The sequence below is a fragment of the Liolophura sinensis genome, chromosome 8 (genome assembly GCF_032854445.1).
Source record: "Liolophura sinensis isolate JHLJ2023 chromosome 8, CUHK_Ljap_v2, whole genome shotgun sequence".
Taxonomy (NCBI): Eukaryota; Metazoa; Mollusca; class Polyplacophora; order Chitonida; family Chitonidae; genus Liolophura; species Liolophura sinensis.
The window spans coordinates 32,990,897-33,014,507 of record NC_088302.1 but is presented as its reverse complement, the minus strand read 5'-3'; the positions used below and the strand labels follow the sequence as shown (position 1 = coordinate 33,014,507).

Below are 23,611 nucleotides of genomic sequence, written 5' to 3'. Positions count from 1 at the left end.
TGTGTTTTGACAGAAGACTGTTTAATCTGCATAGTCATGCACAGTATTTTTACATATGTGTGTATAAATACTAGAGTCACCAAAACCTTAAAATGCAGTATTTAACACTGGTATAATTATTTCATCCCATTGTATTGCTTATGAAAATTCATAGGTAATATCTCTGATTTTGTTTTTGAAGTCTTGCAAAAGCTGCGCTATGATTTATAATATTTTTTAGCTATATTTTTCAGTTTGTTTTGATATACTGTATACATATAGCCAAAAGTGGAATAATTCGCTCAGGAAAATTGTAGGTAGTCTGAAATCTACTGTTGTGTGTATGAGGATGTGGGTAATTCTCAGCTATATTACGTGGTAGATGTGGGTTTATTCTTGTATTTTGCATGTGAAAACAGCAGGTGAATCTGGTGACCTTGTATACATGTGAATGTCAAGGGCTTTCACATCACAAGTCAGCCAGCCATTTAGGACTTAAGTAGCCTTCATTGTAAATGAGTGTCAGGCCTCTGACATGTAAATCTGGGACAGGAGACAGGTAGTCTGACTTTTGTTGTTGTATTGATTACACTGACTTCAGAGAAACCTGATGTAACAGGCTGACCTCAGTTGTTACACAGACTGCAATGACCTCAGAGAAACCTAATGTAACAATCAGCCCTTGGTTGTCACACAAACTATAGTGATCTCAGAGACATCTGATGTAACAGTCTGGCCTCTGTTGTACAGACTACAATGACTTCAAAGAAAACTGATATAACAGTCTGATGTCATTTGTTATACAGGGTGCACTGACTTTAGAGAAACCTGATTTAACAGTTGAGCCTCATTTGTTGTACAGACTACCCTGACTTCAGAGAAATCTGATGTAATAGTCGAACCTCAGTTGTTATAGAGACTACGCTGACTTCAGAGAAACCTGATGTAAGAGTAGAACCTCAGTTGTTATACAGACCACAGTGATCTCAGAGAAATCTGATGTAACAATCTGCCCTCGGTTGTCATGCAGACCACAGTGATCTCAGAGAAATCTGATGTAACAGTCTGGTCTATGTTATACTGACTACAATGACCTCAGAAAATCTGTAGCATAGCAGGCTGATCTCAGTTGTTGTATGGACTACAATGACTTCAGAGAAATCTGATGTATTACAGTGTGACCTCAGTTATTGTATGGAGAGAAATCTCATGTCATAGTCTGTCAGACGTCAGTCGTTACACTAACTACATTGACTAGAGTACAGACATGCCGGATGTAACAGTTGGGTATGTCATGTGACACTGACTACAGACACCAGCATGTCTTGTTATACTGACTACTTACACACCTAATATAACAGTCTGGCATGTTTTATTACACTGAATAGAAACAAATAACCGTTGGGGATATTGTTAACTGACTACACGCAGAGCGTACTTGTCATGATATCCAATCTATCTACAAACTTATCCCCAGGTACCAAGACAGATAGCTTGCAGATAAAACTGACATCTTACAGATACCATGAATTGTTAAGATGCTTCTTCAAAAGCCAACACATTCTGATGACATCAAGATAAAAAGCTGTGTTCACAGTTGTACTATTTATTCTGTTTGTGTGTTGACAGTTTAGACTTTACCATCTATGGTGTTTTTGTTATCAGCTGAACTATGTATTGTGTGTTGACAGGTGTTCTGTGTATTGTGTTTGTGTGATCGGCTGTACCATGTATTATGTTCTTGTTTCAACAGTTGTATGAGCAGATGAAGACCTTACTGAAGGATCACCCAGATCTGGTGGAGGATTTCTCCGGCTTCCTTCTTCCAGAGCAGGCTGTCAAGTGTGGCTGTTACATGGCTAACCAGCAGTACCACAAGGTCCGCTCCTTCCTCAGGAAACTAGAGGTAAAACATTTCCAAATAATTCTGACCACTGATGGAAAATATGCATAATTAAGATGCCCCAAACTTGAATATATATTTTCTCATTTAAGGGGCAATAATTTTCCTTAAAACCCTAAACTTTGCTTTATGGTAGCGTTTCATGTATCATTTAACCACATTTTTAGGTTGAGGCCTTTCAGAATTTTTTAAAAACTCAATACATTACTATTGTCTTTATAGAATTGTATGGCTGAATTTTCATAAACATGCGACTAAGGTTTGAATGCGTTTTGCAATTGGTGTATTTGCTAAATTTTTGACATCTGTTTTAATGAATGCAACCTTTTTGGATCAGGAGTATAGTTATGCTAGTCATAAAAAATAAGCCCTTCACTGTCATTTTAATGGTTTTATTTCCTACGTTAATTAATGTAATTAGATTACATTTTCATTAGATTAATGAAAAGTTGAAAATCCATTCAGATGTTCCCCTGGCCTTTCCATGTCTGACATATCAAAAAGTGCGACATACTTCATTCATCTGTGCTTGCGATGAAAAATCTTGTGTTTAATCACTTCCAAGAAACAGCCTTGTGTAGTGTACTAATATGATTTCTCTTCCCTGAATTATTACCTTTTGGACCAATAATTGCAAACATGACGCCATGTCCATGAAAACAGTTGTGAGATAAAACTGAATGATGCATCATTCAAATGGCACAAGTCTTGCAGGTATCGGTAGTGATTTAAAGATCAGGACAATGCAGAGAAAACAGGCATGGCAGTGCTATTATAACTTGAGTTAAGTGTCCTTAGACTTGAAAGCTTTATCCATAGCAACAGCAATGGCATGTACCCTTGTTAACCTCTTGAATGGATGCTGAAGACATTTTCTCTGATGGTCAGATTACTGTCATTGGCTTGAGTCTTCTCCTAGGCGACATCTATTTTATTTTGTGTTTTATGGGCGAGCTGACACTAAACACAAAATGGATGGAAAATAAAATTGAATATCCAAGTAATATTTTTTAGGATTTTCCTGTTTTTCAAGGCTTTCCGATCACATAAATGTGTCTTTAACAGTCCACATTTCCTACAACTCAGATGATTTTTAAGTTTTTTTTTTTATTCTTATTTTTATCCCCTCACACAACATTGAAGAAAAGTTTAAAAAATTTAAATTGTTGTGGCCTTGTGAATCATCAGCAATTACAGAAGTCTCCTGAATAATATTGAGTGTACACTGCCGCTCTCTAACAAAAAGGTAGCAAACAAGAAATCAAAATCCCCCCAAAAGTTGTGATATTTCAGCCATAAAGCATTAGCAGTATTTCTTGTCGCTCTTCCATTTCCTGTACAAAAATAACACTTCGTTGTTACATTGTGACCAGGGTATGCATGAGAAAAATCCCATCATGAACTCAAGAATAGTGATTTCTCTACATCAGTCTATTTGACATGAGCTTTTTTTCACTGGTCTACATTGCAGCTAAGATCTCCAGTCTTAACATACATCTGGCAGTGCAGGTATATGCATATGGTTGGTGCAAGCCTCATGGTCTGGTTTGGTTTACAGGGCCGACATATATTGAAATCATGCAGAATAGTAGTATTATTTTCATTCCATGGATTTTTGTGAGTAGCCTACAGCACAATCCATTCAACAGACAGACTTTAAATATTGCAGTTATAATGAACTTGTGCCTGAAAACAGTTTTGTATTTTGTAGGTCAACAGATTTGGCACAAATATTGCTTTTAGTGGAGAATATTTTTTGAATGTCTTGTTCTCCAAGACCCAGTTTCAAGAAACTTCCAAAGTGTTTTTACTTAGCTGAATAACTCGTGTTATCTAATGGTTCACTTGGGGGTTTTTTTCTGAGAAAGTCCATTTTCCACTTTGGAAAAAAAATTCATGCTCAAGCAATTTACTGAACCTATGGAGATTTGTGAAATCAGTTCTGAACTAATAATGTGATTTTTCTCAAATTTGATATGCAAATATCCACAATATATAGAAATATTTTGGAAGCTCACCGGTGAATAATAATAACACTGTCCTAAAAAGGTTTGAATTTGTAATTTTGTGATTTGAACAACTGATTTTAAAACTTTCATTTTTTGTATACACGTTTGTAACATTTTGAGATTAGGCCTGTGGAGAGCTAGAACTTTGAAGCTTTTCAACCTCCAAATTATATCCTGAACCATGCCGTTTCACAGCCTTGCCAACAGAATCAGAGCAGTGATCAATAGTTTTCCTGCAATAAGTGTTTGAAGGACAACACCCTATTTGGCAAATAGAAATTTAAATCTATGGATTTGTTGACTGTACAGGAGGTAACTGGACCAACACGTGTTCTTGTAACTGTTTGGTTTTACTGCCCTGTCTATGATTTCCCGAAGCATTTACACCGACATGTTGCCTGATATTATGGCTGCCGTATAGAGATGGATTGCCATTGCAAGATTGAAAAAAATGCCCGTTGGGTTATGTAACTTGGTCCCGTGTGTTTATATGTAGGTGAATATGAATGAATTGTTTGGCTGAGTGTCAGTATACATGTAGTGTGGTACAGGTGAGGCAAAGGTGGGTGGTCATGACTGTTACTGTAAACAATAAAATCTTGTCAAATCCAAACCATTTGATTTTTTGCAACAATTTCTTTTGATCACAAAAACATGCATCAGCTACATCATAACTGTTTGCAATTTTCAAAAGAGTCAGTGCTAGTTAACAGTGACTTTCAGATGACATGGTCTTTATTTGCTCCTAAAAATATCACAACACAAAATATGAAAACCACAAATTGGTGTCCATGGCATTTCCCAAGATTTTCTCTTGCGAACTTTTTATAGAACAAATTGTGCCATGAATAGGAAAAGTCTGACTGATATCTTGATGAAAATTGTATATGTAGTACCAGTATGGCTACCTTACAATTGCAGCCTTTAGTACAGTGATTTAAAAAATAGAAAAGGTGGTAGGACTATTTTATGAAATTTGTGATTCATGCAAACCATGTTGTGGCCATTGTTTGAGTTTTCTGATGAGCCAATATGTGTACCAGTTAAGTTGTCAGAAAACATATTAACCAGTTTCACTAGCGGATTGAAGTTTGAATGTTTTATAAAACTGATCACATTTAGAGTCCCTCTGTGCTGCATGTAAATTGCCAGAGTGCGCTTTAAGTGCCTGCTATTCATTCAGGTAAATTGCATTTAAATTGAGTTTGACATCTGATAGCCATTGATTGCCCATTTCATGGATTTGTTTTTTGGTTCGCCCACAAATTGACTTCGGTGAAGAAGTGTGTCTTTGTTTGTGTTGTTCTGACTTTGAACAGCGCTGACACAGTGTTTCCAGGGAAGCCTGCAAGAGACAGTACAATTCCAGACCAGACATAAAGGTGGATAAATGCAGATTTGAGTAATACTATTCCGATTTATCTACCAGGAATACAGAGAGAATCTACAGAGACTGTATCACCAAAGTCCCTGATTAGATTGATCATTTTGCCCATATCTAACAACTATACCATGAACCCATTCATCCATGGCTTTTCCATGAATACAGGACTATGGTAATATTTCTTATCATTTGAAGAACAGAAGCGGAATCGCTTACGCACAGTATTGCCTTTCACTGGACTGAGCCCCAACCCATGCTTTGATTAAACACACTGATCACTTTGGCGTGGATGAACTGACTGAAAAAATACTATTAGTATGATGAGAGCGGGAGTGTGCTGTGCATACTGACAGCTGAAGTTGCCAGGCCTTGCTCTGTTCAGGAAAATGCCTGGCAAGACAGTTCAATTTCCTGATTGCCTAGAGCCTGAGCTCAAAAGGAAATAAATTTGCCAGCTGCTTTGGTCAGCAGAAAAGTAATGTCATTAAAACAGGTGTCGGAACTCTAAAATTCAATTTCAGTATCCCATATAATGTCTTTTTTCAGTTTTAAACTGACAGTCTATTCTCATGTACATGTAACATGTCTGATTACATCGTTATGATATGAACATTCTAATATTTATATTAAGTTATGCTCTGAAGAACCTGTTATTTGTTGTCATATAAAAGAGAAACAGCTTAATATAACCTCAGTTAAACTACTTTTTATTATGGATTATTTTTTAAAAGGGTGCAAGGCTGTTTAATCTCAATTTATCTCTGTCTTAAACGTAATCAGTGTTTGGAAGTGCCTTGGCTGTCTTATAAGATGCTACAAGCCCCAAATTAAAAGTTTTAAAAAAAAAATAATGTCCAGGAAACTGCCATCTTTGCCCGCATGTAGTTCCACACCAGGTGTATTTACAGATTATATACATGTATTTAGGTCTGGACTTCAGTTCTCCGCCATACATTGTGATGTAAAACTAGCTACAGATGTAAAACTAGCCACAGAGGGCAATTTAAAGGACATACATTATATTACTAAAATTATGTGACCTTGCATATGGTAGAAGAATGTGGACTTTAAAAAGCATTTCTTCATCATGTCATAGACCTAGCTTTTCTAGACCCAACAACCAAATGACTTCTTGCAGGGGTGGCCAGTTACATGTATGTACATGTAAATTGCTGAAATATGTGTATGTGTACATGTTGAATAAATGCGGATACGTATGTTTCTTATTAAAGGAAAGCTTATGTTTCTCTTTAAACTATTAATTAAACCAGTATTTGACAGATTTAGGAGGTAAACAGTACATTTCTCCCACCATAATGCTGGCCGCCGTCATATAATTGAAATGTTCTTGAGTATGGCGTGAAACACCAATCAAATAAATAAATAAATTAGGACATTTCTAGCATGGATGGTAATACTTGGATTTTATATATATCACTACATATATACATTATTGTCAACGCTTTTCATTGTAAACAAAACACGCCCTCTCTCTTTATCCTGTGTGAAAGCATGTACTTAGGAGACACTCATTTAGCTGCACAAAACAGATGCTGTCTAACTATCTGAACAATTAGCACTTGACATATTCCCTGTCAGAGTTGTAAGTACACAAATGTATACATGTTGATTATAGAATTGAATCTACAATGATGAGGTCAGGAATGGCCGACATAAAATGAAGGATTGAGTTTCTTCTTGGGGGCAGTACTCACACCCATTTGGCCTCTGACTTTTAACAACTTGTTAAAAATGTGCGTATTATAAAATGGACGTGAGATGAAATGTTTTTTATAGTTTACAATCTTTATTAAGCAATAACCTCTCATGGAAATTAAACTTCACCCATGTGCTTACTACTCTTTTAAGATTCTTCAAGTTGGCCAAATTCCAATATCACAATATTGCTTTAAATATAAATTTCCTTTAATTCTTTCCCATTACAGATACATTTCGAAAAGCATCCCAGTCACTTCCAGAAAATCATCAAGACGTTCTGCCAGTGGAAATCGGGTCAAAGTTCGAGCGAGATCCAGACGCTTCTCCTGCCCTTGCTGAAAGGTCAACAGCATCTCCTGGAGGAATTTTCCCTGTTCTTTGAGAACGAGAGACCCCCTGAGAGGTGAGTACATGGCCAATCTCAGTGACCCTCCCCCAGGTGTGTTATTAGTTCTCCAGAGCTGACACACTTATGACACACGTTTTGATCCAGCACTGATTGACCTGGTATCAGTGTGCGGTGACCAGATGACTGGTATGGATGGTATTGTAATAGGAGCAACCTAAGGCATTGATGTGATAAGATTTAATTCCTTTGCATTTATATGTACCATTCTTAACGGAGCAGAAATTCCATATTGGATTGGGTTTATAATGCTTGTCTGCTCAGTATCATAATGACAGCAATGCCGTTCATTGAGAATGTGGGCTTTCAGAAAAGATTAAGAGATATCAGATTTTTATCACTTCATCAGCTTTGGCTGAAGGCTTGCTCTTAGTGTATAGAAATGAAATACAGAGCTTATTGAACTCGAAAAACACTTGGAAATAACAGGCTCCAAAGCCTATATAAAATCAATACAGTTTGGAACAAATCCTAAAGGCCAAAAAATGAAGTCAATACATTGTCTAAAACACAGGCCCCAAATTCCAAATTAAATTATTTAAAGCCTATAAACTTTTGAAGAACAGGCCAAAGCCTAAATGAAGTAAATACACTTTGAAACAGTCTGCCCCAAAGCCTTAATAAAATCTACTGAGGCCTTCAAAGTAAAGACTTAGAGTGAAAATATACCTATGTGTTTGTGTGGCTTGGTGTTTACAGATTCATTACAGGACATTATGTTGGTAATGTCTTGGTTGTGTCTAATTGTGCTGACCTGGTCCCCATGGAACATATTCTATTTGGTGCTGCATGACTAAAATGCCTTGCAGAGCACACCAAGATACCTCAACAACCACTATTTAACTTATTTATGCCAACCATGTTAGCAGCTTTAAAATTAGAAGTTTGTATCAATTTGACAATGAATAAACACCATGTGATTTTTTACTTTTATTAACCTTTTCGGTATTAACATGTTAAAATCTAATACAGTACACAATACAGCATATGAAGTTCAGATTATGAAAGATGTGCCTTTTGTTATGAAATTTATTATGTGAGTCCAATTGTAACCCAGATGATCAAAAAAAAAATTTTGATGAAAGTCAAAACAAGGGTCTTTCACCCAGAAGACGGACGGATACTCTACTTCTTCAGTCATCATTCTTGTCATGTAGATAAGAAATTTACAGTCCCTTGGACTAACCTATACCTGATGTGCATTGTTTCAGTCACATGACGGACTATGAGGAAATTGACCTTTGTGACAGTGACCAGGATGAAGACCGCTACCTCGACGGCTTTGAGGAGGTGGAACTCTCAGATGAGGCTGACCACCACGGCACCAAACGCTGCGAGTGTAAATGTCACGACACTAAGACAGACGCCAAGTTCTTCAAGAGAAAGAAACATTGCAATTCCTGTGGCTTGAAGGTACATACGCGTGGTATCTTTAAGATGACCAGTGATATCAAAGGCTCGAATCCCGCTGGTTGGGCAACTGTCTTTACAGTCAGTCGGATAATTGGCAAAGGGTTGTAGTTTCTTCTGCCAATAATCCTGACTTTTGTCCTATAGTGATGTAAATACCTATAATTACATAGTCTATGTGAAGGCATAAACTGCACCTGGGACCACTTTCACAAAACTTCATAAGCCACATTTCTTGTAACTTTTTTTATAAAAGGCGTTGTCAAGGTTATAGTGTCATAAGTTGTCATTTACGAGAAAAGTTAAAAACTGATTTATGAAGTTTTGTGTAAGTGGCCCTTGTACCTTACCTGTACAAAGTACAGGCGTATCTTATGTCGCACCGTGAGCGTCGGAGTTGGCGACCAATAACGGAAAGTCATATTGAAGGAAAAGACTTCGAAAATCGAAGTATGCATCACTTAAAAGGACCAGGGTTTGCACACATGTAGAGCACAATAACACGATAACATAAATACCATAAATGACTGAATTCCTGACTTAGTGTATTGTGTATTAGAATGAAAGTCAAACAAAATGTTAGGGGAAACACATTTACCTAGCATGTGTTGACCTGAAATTTACATATACATGCATATAAAGCACAAAGACATGCTTACAAAGCACAATGACAAGGAGATTGTTCTATCGCAGATGCTCTGTGTGCATATCAATTACTGTAAATTACCAAATTCACGATTTCAGTATTTTATGTATTGAGCTGAAGTTTTGCATTCATGTGCCTCCTACAGGCGAGCTTTTTGGTAGCCTTGCTACCATTTCTTAGTTCATTTTTATGATACACTACATTTAGCACATTTCAATACTTTCCTCATTCTACTCTTTAAAAAAACCCATTCACACTGAAATCTGATGCATAATAATTCTGCTTGATGCTGTATCAGATAATCGGAGGGAAGCTGTACTTCCGGACGACGGGTAAGAATCTGGTGCCTGCAGTGGTCGTGTATCACAAATCCTTCTGGATGGATGAGCAGAGACAGTCGGCAGAGGTGAACAGCTGTACCCTGTACAACAAGGACAGCAGCTCAGCACTGATGTCTGTGGAGAACATCGCAGAGGAGAACGGTCTCCTGAATAAACTGCCTCACAAACTGCAACCCGAGCGACCACCTGTGCGCAAACGCATCAAACCAATCACGGTGGGTATTGTGATAAGGATGTTAGCCCATATTCCCAGAAACTTTGATCTTGACCCACATAAAACACATCTGTCCCAGAACACCTGCTCTTGACATTATTGAGTGCTATTGGGCTTATGGATTGGTTTAATATAGAGAGAACAAGTCAAATATGTGAATTTTTGGGGATATTCTCAAATAGGTGACATGGTATGGGTACATATCATATCGTACATTGTAAAACTCGGGACATAGCTGACCGGCCCCAATAGCACAGTTGTTAGAGCGTCGGCTTCGGGAGCAGTAGATCCGGGGTCAACCCTGGTTCGAGTCACACCTAAAACATTTGACTTGGCGTTCAGCACGAAGGGGATAGTGCAATGGCTTGTTGACCCATATCAGTATAATGGCTCAGGTGGAGCGCCTTACTTGCCTTTGGTAAGGCGTCTCAGTGAAGCAGTACTAGATAAAAGAGCGTTGGAAGCAAATCACATGCACTCTAATGATTCCTTCATCGTCATATGACTTGAAAAAGTGTAAAGTACAACGTTAAACCCCAAGCACTGACTCACCCACTCACTCACTCACTCACTGTATCACTCTTGACATAGATCTCTTTGGTAAAGTTCACAGTTCAATTATACGACAGTCTTCATCTGTTTTTGATTTGTTTTCATTTTGTTTTCGTTATGTATCTGACTGTAAATGTATGTGTTTCTGAGCATTGCCCTAGTTACTTGGTACACATAGTAAGCAAATCATGAAGATAACAAGATCTGTGCTATTAGAATGAGTGTTCCCATGCAGTGAATTCATTCTCCATTTGTTTTCTTATCAGTTGCGAGCTGTCCCACAAGGAGGCGGGTTTATAGCCTTAGATGACCTTGGTGAAACACAGGACAGTTCCTCTGTATCCTGGATTCCTGTGATCCAGTCAGACTCTGGTGGGAAAACCCCAGAGACTAGGACGAAGACTGTTACAATAGGAGAAACAGGTGCCAAAAGTTTACAGGATGGCGCTGGCAGGTTACCTGGTAAAAGTGATACCCCTAGGACTGAGGGTTCAGTAAGAGAACCCAGTGTGAAGACAGGCACTGTGGTGGGTAGAACTGATGTTAAGACTGCTGATGTTCGGGTGATACCACCACTAGTAGCTGAGGTTATACAACCACCAAGTGAGGTTGTGTCAGCACCATGTGAGGTTGTGCTATCCACACCTGTGAGTGGTACAGTTAGTGATTGTCTCTCTTCTAACTCTGGAGTGTCGTTCAGCACTTCAGCCTTCTTTCCCAGTCCTTCTAAAGACAGCAACAGCAGCAGTGATATACTGGCTAAGGCCATGAAGGTTGCTCATGTGACTAACAGTGATACAGAACTTTCCTCGGATCAGTCACTGATGGCCAAGCTGCAAGGTAAACCATCCACAACAGGGGCTTGTGAACCAGGGGAGATAACTGCCGAGAGCATTTCCAGGACTGGCTTGTCATCATATCCTATTCCAGATTCAAGTCAAGGGACACAAGAACCGACATGGACGAAGTGAGTACTGTAGAAATTAAGTTTCATCGGATTGTGGTAATGATAATAAATTATCATATGTAGATGTAACTCATAAAACTCCTTGCCTTTAACAAAGTGGTCCAAATCTGTGCACTGTATTGTACTTTCCTGCAATACATCACACTACTTGGTGCATGTGTGCTCCTAGAACACTTCGGTTGCACAGAAGCATTGGAGTGTGACAGCACAAACAAACCAATGTGTTTTCTTGTAGTTTGATGTTCTTCATTCAGCCTAGATCAGATTAGCTGGTACATTGTCACAGGGAAGTAGTATTAATATGCAAATTGTGTGATATATTGTTGCTTCGCCACATAGCCTTGCCTTACAGCACAGTAGGGTCAACCTTCTCATTTTAACACGACAAAGCCTGTAGAATATAGAAGTAAACAAGATTAGAGTAATCTTTTAGATTATATTCAAGGGTGAATTTTTAGGTCAAAATGTAATTGTGCAAAAATTGTGGTATTATGGCGGTTTTATTTACACACAAATACTGCCATGTAAAAAAAGGTTGATAGGTAGCTCTGCCATGCTGTAGATAGGCCGCATGATTTTGCACTAACGTGTGGCTCCATTGTGGTAATGATGTAACTGGAAAAAAGGCACACTACCAGGTGTTGTGCCTTGCAGTAAGTGTCACCTTTGGTTGTCACTGGTTCATTCCGCTGAAGCCCGAATGATCAGCCCCTGGCCAGTAAAGGTGCAGAGTAAAATCAAGCATGGCTTTATGTCAGAATGTCTTCAGGGACCTTACTCTGGGCACTCTGGTTTTCTCCTACCACTGTGGCTGCAAGTCAAGAGGGTTGGTCACAGACCTGATGGATACTCCGGGCAGTCTGGTTTTCTCCTCATATATGACTGTGGCTTTAAGTCAGAAGGTTGGTCACAGACCTAATGGATTTTCCGGGCAGTCTGGTTTTCTCCTCATATACAACTGTGGCTGTAAGTCAGAAGGTTGGTCTCAGATCTGATGGATACTCTGGGCAGTCTGGTTTTCTCCTCATACATGACTGTGGCTTTAAGTCAGAAGGTTGGTCACAGACCTAATGGATTTTCCGGGCAGTCTGGTTTTCTCCTCATATATGACTGTGGCTTTAAGTCAGAAGGTTGGTCACAGACCTAATGGATTTTCCGGGCAGTCTGGTTTTCTCCTCATATACAACTGTGGCTGTAAGTCAGAAGGTTGTTCGCAGACCTGATGGATACTCTGGGCAGTCTGGTTTTCTCCTCATATACAACTGTGGCTGTAAGTCAGAAGGTTAGTCACAGACCTAATGGATACTCCGGGCAGTCTGGTTTTCCCATATGCACATCTTCTGGTGGGTGCCCATCTTTTAATAAGTGAAAGGACTATTGATCACAGCTTTAAACATCAATCAAGTTAATAAGTATAAAATGAAAGTGGTGTGTATTTTTCAGGGCTGCTGATCGCCTGATCCTGGAGATGTGTAAATGCACAGGTCCCTCCGATGCAACCTTCCAGGGCATTGCTAAACAGTTAACAGACAGGACAGAAACACAGGTAACATATTTCCGCTAAACTGTGGTTTTTGCCCATGTCTATAATGGTCAGGTGTGTCTCTTATTAAAGTATTAGTCTGTATAAACAAAGTTCAGTTTACAAATGGAGATTCTGCTTGTTAGCCCACCTGTAGCATATGTCATTCTCCAAGTTTTGATGGTGTGTAATAACAGGGAAGGTAATATTAAAGTAAATGTTATGGGTGGTATCTTAAGAAGTATTGCATGTATTGAACTCAGGTTTTATAAACGTGTAGATTATGATAACATGAGAGGTATGTTCCATCGTTAATGTATGTGTACTGTGTTCATATTAATTACCATAAATTACAAAATTCGTGACTCATTGTAGTTGTTTAATGGACAGTAACATGTGGGGATGTTTTGTATTCAAGTGTCTGCTACAGACAAGTTTCCACTTTGGACTTGTAGTAAAACATATAAGATAATAGTATTTATTTCATCATTTAATTTACATACCATACTCCTGACAGTGTGTGCGTCACTCTCTACATTCGCTTTACTTCATTCCTACCACGAGCAGATTTTGTATAGAAATCTTGGTCAAGGCTGAGGCTTCTGATATTTTATACACATTGCTGTCATCTAAAGTATACACATCATAAATCCAACCAAGGCCTGAAACACTGATATATGAATGGTGATTAAATTGAGGACACCAGTGGTGAGGCAAAGCCTAGGCTAGCCTACATGCAAAGGTCAAGCTTCTCTAGAGGTGGCAGTGATGTAAAGAAAGCACAGAGAGCGGTATACGCACTGTAAGGATTGTGTGTACATGCATGAATCTATATGATGGATTGTGTCAACAACTGAGTGCATGGTCCTGCTCTTCCTATTGTTGTGCAAATGAGATAAGCAAGAATTTAGGAAATATATGAAATAGCGTTCAGAGATACACGAAACTGTAATAGGTAATATGTTGATAAAGGTAGCTGGTCAATGGGTAGCTTACTGCTCTTCATATTGTTGTGGAAATGATATATGAAGAGTATGAAGTCAGCTTTGCAAATACAGGTAAATTTAAACATAATTTCTTCATAAAAGTCATTGGAAGTGTAATGGTTATTGTAATTGTTATTGTTTTCTTTGTCTACTGCATTTATTTGATGATCTTTCTTTTGGGTGGAAAATATTGACTTTCTCAATGTACTTCCCTTGCCAGGTACGGGAGAGGTTTGGAGAGCTGATGAGCCTGTTGATGAAGAGCCAGCAGCAGGGTGGGGCACGTACAGGGGAGGCTGGGTCCTGACCCAGCACAACATAAGACTTTACTTGATCTTTTAAGACAAAGTCTGGATTTGAATGAAATTCTCGGCTGAACTCGTGCATACTCGCATGCTTTTCATTATATTAAAATAATCTTAACTGCTTACAGTATAATGTGTACATATTTACATTTTGATAAAAGTAATCATCTTGCACTGGTCTTATCATCAAGGCTGAAAACTGCCTGAACTGATCAACAGTTTGATCAGAAGTCTTCATCTTGCACCGGTCTTATCATCAAGGCTGAGAACTGTCTGAACTGATCAACGGTTTGTTCCTCTAGTCCAAGTACTGGTACATCTCACCTCCACATTCACACTTGTACATAATCCATACTCATCCACCATTTCTGCTGTTAAAGCCGATTGCTACTCAGTAGTTTTATTTAAATAAACATGACTTTGTCAAACATTCTGGAGATTTCGTTCCAATTTGTCTAAATGTGTAATGAGCAAAGAATGTTTTGCCAAGGTTCTGAGGAGTTTAAGACATATTTTGGTTGTAAGAATGGAGGAAATTTATTTATTTGATTGGACTTTTACACCATGTTCAAATATTTCACTTATATGATAGGGGCCAGCATAATGGTGGAAGGAAAGTCATCCATAGGGGGGCTGGCTCACTGTCCCACATAAGACCGGAGACCCCGAGAGGTGAGTGCTTGGGGTTTAATGTCGTACTTAACAATTTTTCAGTCATATGACAACGGAGGAGTCCTTAGAGTGTATGTGATGTGCCACGTTGTTGCAGGACGGATTTTCACCAAGACGACTTACCGAAGGCTAGTAAGCCGTCCCGCACGAGCCATTATACTGATACCCGTCAACCAGTGGTTGCACTATTCCCTTAATGCTGAACGCCAAGCGCAGGAGTTACAACTTCCTCTTTTTTAAAGTCATAGGTGTGACTCGACCCAGGATTGACTCTGGGTCTACCACTCCTGCCGTGGACACTCTACCATCTGTGCTATAGTGGCCAGTGACTCTGAGAACTGGACATTAACTTACATTGACTGCATTAGGGAGAGGCTCCTGACTCACTGTGCAACACGAGTGAAAAACCACTTCCTTTGTCAAGTGCCTGACAAGGCTCCTGTCAGGCAGCTAAGGTAGCAAGAGCTGGATTCCAGCTGGCAACCTGATTCTTCCTCCATCATACTCCGCTTACCTCCATCCATGACGCTGACAGCTAAGTGAAAATTGGACTTCAAATAAATAGTTTAATTATTGGTAACTGATGGGGCCTCTGTGGCTCAGTCGGTTAGCGCGCTAGCGCGGCGTAGTAACCCAGAAGCCTTTCACCAATGCGGTCGCTATGAGTTCAAGAGCAGCTCATGCTGGCTTCCTCTCCGGTCGTACGTGGGAAGGTCTGTCAGCAACCTGCGGATGGTCGTGGGTTTCCCCCAGGCTCTGCCCGGTTTCCTCCCACCATAATGCTGGTCGCCGTCATATAAGTGAAATATTCTTGAGTATGGCGCAAAATACCAATCAAATAAATAAATAAAATATTGGTAACTGACATATCAACTCTTGCTGAACAGTGGTCAACAGCAAGGCAGTCTGTAATAAAGATCACTGGAGAAACCTTGATCTTAATTTGACTTATGGTAACAATCTTTGGCACGTGTGGAAAAGATTCCCAGTTATATGTACCGCCTGTTAAATACACCGTCTTCTATACCGTGAAGTCCTGAGTATAGCATTGTGCACAAATGGAATAAAAAAAACAAACAAACCAAATGTGATAATTGGACCATCAGAGCCTTTTATATTCAAGTAAAATGTGTGCTATAAAACATGCTAAAATTTTAAGAGGTTCCTTGTTACTGTACACATGATTACCCACCAAGTACATACGCTCCTCTCTGCTTTACTACCTGGAGTCTTGCCCGAAGAGTTTATGTTTCAAGTAGCTACTACGATCAGAGGCCTGATTAAATTCAAAATAAGGAATCTGTAAAACAAAAAGAGAAAAAATTCTCAATTCACACAATACCATTGTTTTGGACATTAAGCACTATGCCATAAAGAATGATTAAAGCTTAACGCCACTTCAGCAATACTGAAGTACTACTGTGGTATCAACAAACTCACCAAAAAAAAAAAATTGAAGTGATTCATGTCAACAACATTCTGCTAGAACTAAATACTAGTACATTATTGAGTTGGGCGGGTCAGAAATTACTGTGATTAATAAGGCAACACTAATTTTCTTTGTGTTTTAGAGGTGAGCCGGCACAGAAAAGTCCTAAAATGAAATCAAAATAAAACTAAAAATCCATCTTTTTGTTTTTGCCGATCTTGATATTTTTATGATTTCCCTGTTTTTTAAGGTTTTCCCATCATGTAAATAGGTATTCAATAGGAAAATATTGCTGGTAAAGTTTTACTCTTATACCCTCCGTCATTGGTACCCTAATTCTTCAACCGTTTCAACCACCTCAGTGACCAATATTTAGAAACATTCTGAGAGAACTATAATCTGCACAGTTTTATGAAGCTTTCACTTTTAGTTTTTCTTGTTATTTTCATAACAATTGTATGCATAAATTTCACTTAAAGTGCTTTGGTGGTTGACAAAGGTTGAAGATTTACAGTACTCTGCTTGTATAACAACTACTTGAATTGGTGAGGCCTGAATGTGACGATACATCTGTAGCAATATTCAATGCACACAAGGCAATACATTCATCAGACTTTAACATGAATATTTAATTGGCTGTTAAACAAACTGCTACCCTTTGTTTTCTGTTCTATATAAAATAGTGTAAAAAAACACCACAAATAGAAAATATATTTTATCAACCAAAATGACCAATCAGTGTGCACAGAAGATGGCCTGACCTGTATGTTAGTAAAACCAGAGCATGCCAGATGCCTAAGCTTCATCTGATGAAGACCAAGGAGTTGCTTGGAAGAGTGACCTCCCTTATCTCTGTACACATGGTAACAGTTGGGCCCAAACATCACCAATGCCAGTCTGTAAGTGAAAACAGTGCAATAAAATTAGACGTCCAGCTAAAAATCAGAACTCTCAGTTTGACAGCAAAAGCAGGGCAGATATTGGGAGATAAGCAAACGTCAACACTGTCAGCCTGAAAGAGAAATCAGCACAATAAAATTAGATGTTCAGCTAAACATCAGAACACTCAGTTTGAAGGCGAAAGCAGGGCAGATATTGAGAGATAACCAAACGTCAACACTGTCGGTGTGATGTGACTGACAACAATGGGATGTCATGTCTGGCATTTTCAGCATGACACTTCAACGGACTGGCTCTGCCACAAGAAGACACAGTATATGTACACACACCCACAGACTCTTCGTTATACAACTGAAAAATTGTTAAGCGTGACCTAAAATACAAACAGCATACATACAAATACACATGGTCAGGCAAACATCCCATTAGTGACAGTGAAGCCATCCCAACCAGGTACTTATCATATGAGTGAAAATTTTGGAGTATGGCACAAAATAACAATCAAAAAAAAAAAAAAAAAAAAAATAAGCATGATTGCCAGTTCTGGGCCCAGTTGTTCGAGTCTATTAGCTCATCCTGGTATTAAGCCATGTTCATATTTAAATTTTTAGCCAAACTCGGCAGCCAATGCCGTTCTCCAAAGTCAATGTATAACGTCATGGGCAACTCCACGCTGCTACAGTCACACACTCATGATCAGCCAAACTTCGCAAACCACTGGACTTAAAGTGAAATGAAATGATTTGTAATAGATCAAGTAGTTTGAGATCAGCAAAATATCACCACTGATGGTCTGAAAGTAAAACCAATTTAAGGTGACACAAATTCAAGTAATTATAATATCTGTACATCCAACAACATGTTAAACATGTTCTATTAAGATTTGAAAATAAGCTTGATTTATTTACCCACCTTTGCTGTTTCTGTAGAACTGAGAGATCTACTAACAATTTATGAAGGTTTCCAGGTTGTTGTTGTTGTGAAGTTTGTGCAGTTGTGCTTGAAGTTGTCCATTCTCGCACAGGGATGGGTTTCCCATCTTCACCTAACCTCACTTCTATATCTACAAAAGAATACAAAGGCAGAGGTTACAATTCATGTCAATTTTGCAATTTTGGCATTTTATAATGAGAAGTCAATATCTCAGTGCTAAATTCGATACATTTTTAAAAGGGCTAGCAAATTCAGAGAGTTTCTATATAATGCCAAAGGTGCAAGCTGGTTTTCAAACTCGATCTGTGGTTCAACAAAATGAACCTGCACATTAAATTTTATCTAAATGAGACAATACATGGAGCAGTTATGGCACAGAACCAACAACTAACGAGAATCGTGGAATTTATTATATCTGCAAAACTTATGCACCGAGTTTCAGGAGGCATAATGGTTAGTTCGTCCACCTCAAAGTCAGGTCAGGTCATACCAAAGAGTTTCAAAAAGTTACATGTTACTGCCTCACTTGTTGCTTGGTTGGTCGGTGTCAGTAAAATGTGACTGGGAGGGTGTCATGTCTGGTGTCTCCAGCATGATATTTAAGTGACAGCATGCCATGGACTCGCCCTCTATGAAGAAACAGTATATGGACACACATCTATTGACTCGTCATCATTGTCACATGACTGAAAAATTGCTAAGTAGGACATAGGAAACCAAGAGCACATGCATGCACCCCTGGCTAAACTTACGCTGATACCAAGGAGTATACCCCTTTGTGTATATGTAGATGTCATACAAATAACTTGTTCTGATCCTTCACTCACAGAGCCTTGAGCAACAACTGCTGTATTGTACTATAAGCTTTGTCAAATTTTAATCCATCTGTGGGTCGATAAAGATCAACAGGGAAATAGTCCTGTGGTGTGGTAGTGAGGAAGTAAATGACCAGCACGGAGGTAGTTCTGACCACTGACCAGTGTGGTGGTCTGGTGTTAATACACATATTGGTGTGGTGTGGTAGTGATGGAGTAGATGACCCACAGGTGCATGTAAATAGTTCTAACAAGCGAGTGACCAGTTAGATGGTCAAGTTTTGACACACTTACCAGTGGTGTGATAGTGAGGGAGTACAGGTGCATGTAAATAGTTCTAACAAGCGAGTGACCAGTTAGACGGTCAAGTTTTGACACACTTACCAGTGGTGTGATAGTGAAGAAGTAAATGACCAGCACGGAGGTAGTTCTGACCACTGACCAGTGTGGTGGTCTGGTGTTAATACACATACCTGTGGTGTGGTAGTGATGGAGTAGATGACCCACAGGTGCACGTAGATAGTTCTGACAAGTCAGTGACCAGTTAGATGGTCAAGTTTTGACACACTTACCAGTGGTGTGGTAGTGAGGAAGTAAATGACCAGCACAGAGGTAGTTCTGACCACTGACCAGTGTGGTGGTCTGGTGTTAATACACATACCTGTGGTGTGGTAGTGATGAAGTAGATGACCCACAGGTGCACGTAGATAGTTCTGACAAGTCAGTGACCAGTTAGATGGTCAAGTTTTGACACACTTACCAGTGGTGTGATAGTGAGGAAGTAAATGACCAACACGGAGGTAGTCCTGACCACCCAGTAGGCTGACCAGTTCACACATCACTTCCTTCAGAATGACATCACGGATACTATTAACCCTTGAAACTTGCCTGGTTGGGTTCTACAATATATAATAGATGAAGCAGCTTACAACATACAACCTTATATTCCATTCTGGCCAAGGGTAATATCACAGTTGTTGGCGTTTCATACTAGTTTTTCATACTAGTTGTTACTTGCGTATTGACTTCCATATTTTATCTACAATCTTATTCATGCATTTATATATGTACATGTACACCTTTAATTTGGTCATTTCCTAACATGTTTTAAATCAAATGCAAGACTAGGCTCTTCCTAGATTTTGTTTAAGGACATTCAAGGAGTTTGTTTTAAGTTAAGCCCTCAAATTTACTTAATTTATCACACAGTCAAATTTCATAATGCATCATGTTGTATTAAAATGAGCCTATAAATAAGCTTAACAAATCAAATAATCTTCACATTAAATTTCAGCTGAATATTCCTTGAAATTGCTGGAGAACATATATTAACAAAAAATGAAAAACTGAAATGGAGTTTTTGACTTGCATATGCATATTTGATTTTCGCTTACCATTGGAATATCAGACATGTTTTTGACTGTTGTTGCGAGATGGTTGCCATGGTAATCAGGGCGATCAATCTTCAGGCTTCTGTCTAACTGAAATAAGTCTCGAATAAAGTCGACTTTTTGCAAACCTGAAATGACAACACGTCTATTTAATAAAAGACGCTGAAACTAAACACAAAATAAAACGGTGATATAGGTTACTACAAATTTACATCTTAAGCCCTTAAATACATGAAAAAAACTGAAACAAAAACTGTATTTTGTGGATTAGTGCTTAAACGTTGGTTTTCAGTCAGTCCCCGGCGCTCACTTGACAATCAATTTACTTATTATGTTCATATTAACTTGTATCTTATTCTATACAAATGTATAATTTACTTTTCCTCTGAGCTGACAGACGATCTTGAAAATCATTCCCAAAAAGAAAGTCTGTCAATTCTTCATCGTAAACATCAACAAAGGAAAGGCCAACCAAGCCTTGCAAAAGGCTTTCTGGGAACATCTGAAATTCCTTTCGTCGACGTTGATCTCGAAACTCTCCAAGGAGTACTTCTATAACCCTCTGAAACTTAGGGTCTCCGGAGAAACAAGTGAAATTGCAGAGATGGAAGAGGAAACGCGAAATTTCTTTAACTCTCCACTTAGAGACTTCATCCTTTAAAACTGTCTCAACAAGAGTTGCCAGAAAAGCTTCACTCATCCAGTGAACACCCAAGAAGAAGCGGAAAATGTGAATAAAGGTAGAAAATGGAAGATCTGGTAACACTGTTGTGGACTTGTCCAGCAAAGACACCAAAACCTCCTGAAAGTCAGAATTATACCTGGAAGTATTTTTGTTGGCAGATTTGCACAGGGTTTTGAAGACAGCAGACAAAGCCAAGTGGCTTGCTGTGGCCATGTCCCGGTGAACTCTTTGTGACAGTTTGGTGAGGAATTGAGGCATGTAAATAATATTGTTGGTCTTAAACAATCCTATACATATAATTGCTAATTCTTCAAAGTTTAACATTTCAAACTGGTCCAAGACCTTCTCCAAGATCTGAGGAACTGCACTTTTAGTTATTTGCCTTGAAACACCACAATGATACATAAATAAGACTAATTCTGTCTTTGAAAGATGTTTCAACTGTGTTTGTATCCTGTCGTGTAAATGAGCAACACTGCCGGAGCGGAGAAATGCACTGCATCTTGTGGCAAAGTGGAAATCGGCTGCCAAGAACAGTTGTTGAAGGTTCCAGTTGTTCCTGTCATATCTCCTGTCACATTCTTTGATAACCGTGCTGTGAACAGAAAAACGAAATGTTCTGGCTTCACCATGAATTGCTTTGCGAAATCCAAACCTTGACAGGACTTGCAACATTTTAAAGAACTGTTGATCAGACAAATTTTCTACTTTTGACAAGGCTGAGAGGCACAGAGACTTAAAGCATGAATCCTGCAGCAGACCATGTTTCGCGCTTGGGGGCAAATTTGAAAGTCTTTCTAGGAAGGACATTTCAGTCTCTATATCTGTAGGCAGGTCATTCATGGCAAGCAAACTGCCACAACTCTCCTCTGTTCCTCCAACATCTGGAATCTCTGCTGAAGCTGTAACGTACATCAGTTTGTCTTTGTATTCTGGCATTCTTTCCAGGACCAAATGGAAATGTTCATTTTCTTCCTCTGGGAAGTAGAGGTCAGAATGAGGGCGCCTAATGGAGGTATCTCTCCACACAGCCTTTCTTTCATCCCTCAAAATGTTTTCCTCGTTGGCAGGCCTAGTGGCAAAGGCTCTCGTAAGACTTAATTGATCCCTCCAAGTATTCATGCACATTTTCTCTTTCGTTCTCAACTCATGAATTCCCCTGCACCATGGTTTTTGTGTGCTAGGCTGGGTGAATCTTATAAAACTTCTGCACACAGATGAAGCTCTGCACTTCAAACCGCATGACTTCATCAACAGGGTCATCTGTCATCAGTCAGTATGTGCTCTGTAAAATGAAACATATTTCATTCATTTGTTTCATTTGTGTTTAAAACTGTACTGAAAAAAATTTTCATTTGTCAGGCAGGTTTATGGGTGGAAGAAATCAGAGCACCTGGAGAAAACCACTTCACTTTGTTGTTGGTACCTGCCAATTACTGCGCAATAAAAAAATATTAGCTAAAGCAGCCAGTTTTCCTTAACGTAAATCTGACACATTTGGGCTGCTTCTCTCCATAACTGTGACAACTTTTACCTCCCTCCACAACAACAAACTTCAGGGCAATTTCCGACTGAATTATGTACACCACTATTGCTTTAGGTCATGAAGTTCAAGATAGACAGTACCGTATGAAACTTTTTAATTGATGACATTTGATTTTCCAGTATGACTATTATTTGTGACTAGTAGAATAAGTGCAACCAACACACACTCTGAAAATCACAATTCTTTCAACTGAATAGGCGTGACAGGCATTTTCATACACGCCTAGCGAAATATGATCACTGTATAATATACTCTGCAGGAAAATGAATTTCAACAAGCTGTCTTACTCTCCATTCTTTCTTTTTTCTTACCTCTCAGATGATATGTATACTACGTCAACCTCCTGGTGATCGCCTCGTGTATCTTGGCAAATTTGTCACACTGTCTCTTAACTACATTTACGTACAAACTTTGCAAACACTACGGACATCACTCGGTGCAAGCATGTTAGATCAAGGGCGATAATTCCACAGTAATTATCTCCCCTCAGCCACAAAGTGTCTTCTGCTGGAGACAGCAACTGGCGGTAAACGTTGACATCAGAAATTCTAGTAAACAGACCTCAGCGATTCGTGCGCCGAGTCCTCAACAGGTTATGTGCGCGCCCGTATTTTACTTCAAAAACAAGACGGTATATTGGCCCCAATATATACAATTATTGTGATCATGCAAGGTGTATGTGGAATATTCTATATAATCTGGCTAGGTATCGAAACGTGTTTGTTGTTAGGATTAAACGCATTTACCCACGAAACTCTCAATGCTCTCCCTGTCAGTCGATCAAATTTTTTAAAGTTGCAAAGGTTTTTGACTTGAAACTAAGTTATCAGAGTAAATACAGGGTAATTATCGTGTTACGTTGTTGTATGATCGTATTACGTTGTTGTGTGATCGTGT

General features: G+C 38.9%; 2 protein-coding genes across 3 annotated transcripts in view; one reads left to right on the top strand and one right to left on the bottom strand.

The window, feature by feature from the left end:
- Positions 1-14,773, top strand: part of LOC135473434 (GON-4-like protein) — a 61,731-nt gene extending 46,958 nt beyond the window's left edge. The window contains exons 30-36 of the mRNA XM_064753284.1: positions 1,733-1,885; positions 7,222-7,397; positions 8,612-8,813; positions 9,755-10,012; positions 10,830-11,530; positions 12,974-13,076; positions 14,259-14,773. Coding sequence (XP_064609354.1) covers positions 1,733-1,885; positions 7,222-7,397; positions 8,612-8,813; positions 9,755-10,012; positions 10,830-11,530; positions 12,974-13,076; positions 14,259-14,345 — 1,680 coding nt within the window. The 3' untranslated portion in view covers positions 14,346-14,773. The remainder of the gene's footprint in view (positions 1-1,732; positions 1,886-7,221; positions 7,398-8,611; positions 8,814-9,754; positions 10,013-10,829; positions 11,531-12,973; positions 13,077-14,258) is intronic.
- A 1,378-nt stretch (positions 14,774-16,151) lies between these two features.
- Positions 16,152-23,142, bottom strand: LOC135473838 (FAST kinase domain-containing protein 5, mitochondrial-like). 2 transcript variants are annotated; one of them, XM_064753750.1, is made up of 8 exons: positions 23,026-23,142; positions 22,082-22,453; positions 20,862-21,763; positions 20,487-20,611; positions 19,853-19,991; positions 18,257-18,407; positions 17,206-17,341; positions 16,152-16,315 (listed from the first exon to the last, which is right to left on the bottom strand). In XM_064753750.1, exons 2-8 carry the CDS (start codon positions 22,429-22,431, stop codon positions 16,235-16,237), a joined length of 1,884 nt encoding a protein of 627 aa, XP_064609820.1. In that variant the 5' UTR covers positions 22,432-22,453; positions 23,026-23,142; the 3' UTR covers positions 16,152-16,234. The 2 variants fall into 2 exon arrangements, with proteins under 2 accessions (XP_064609820.1, XP_064609819.1); XM_064753749.1 differs by having other exon boundaries at positions 20,862-22,453.
- Positions 23,143-23,611: the final 469 nt, after the last annotated feature.

Bases quoted from the DNA above. Each gene is read 5' to 3' on its own strand.
- LOC135473838 (XM_064753749.1), bottom strand. From the start codon at position 22,431: ATGACCCTGTTGATGAAGTCATGCGGTTTGAAGTGCAGAGCTTCATCT. The intron at 20,612-20,861 runs GTAAATTATACA...TTGTCATTTCAG, and splicing joins TCTGTCAGCTCAGAGGAAAA to GTTTGCAAAAAGTCGACTTT. The intron at 18,408-19,852 runs GTAAGTGTGTCA...ATTCTTTTGTAG, and splicing joins TCCTCACTATCACACCACTG to ATATAGAAGTGAGGTTAGGT.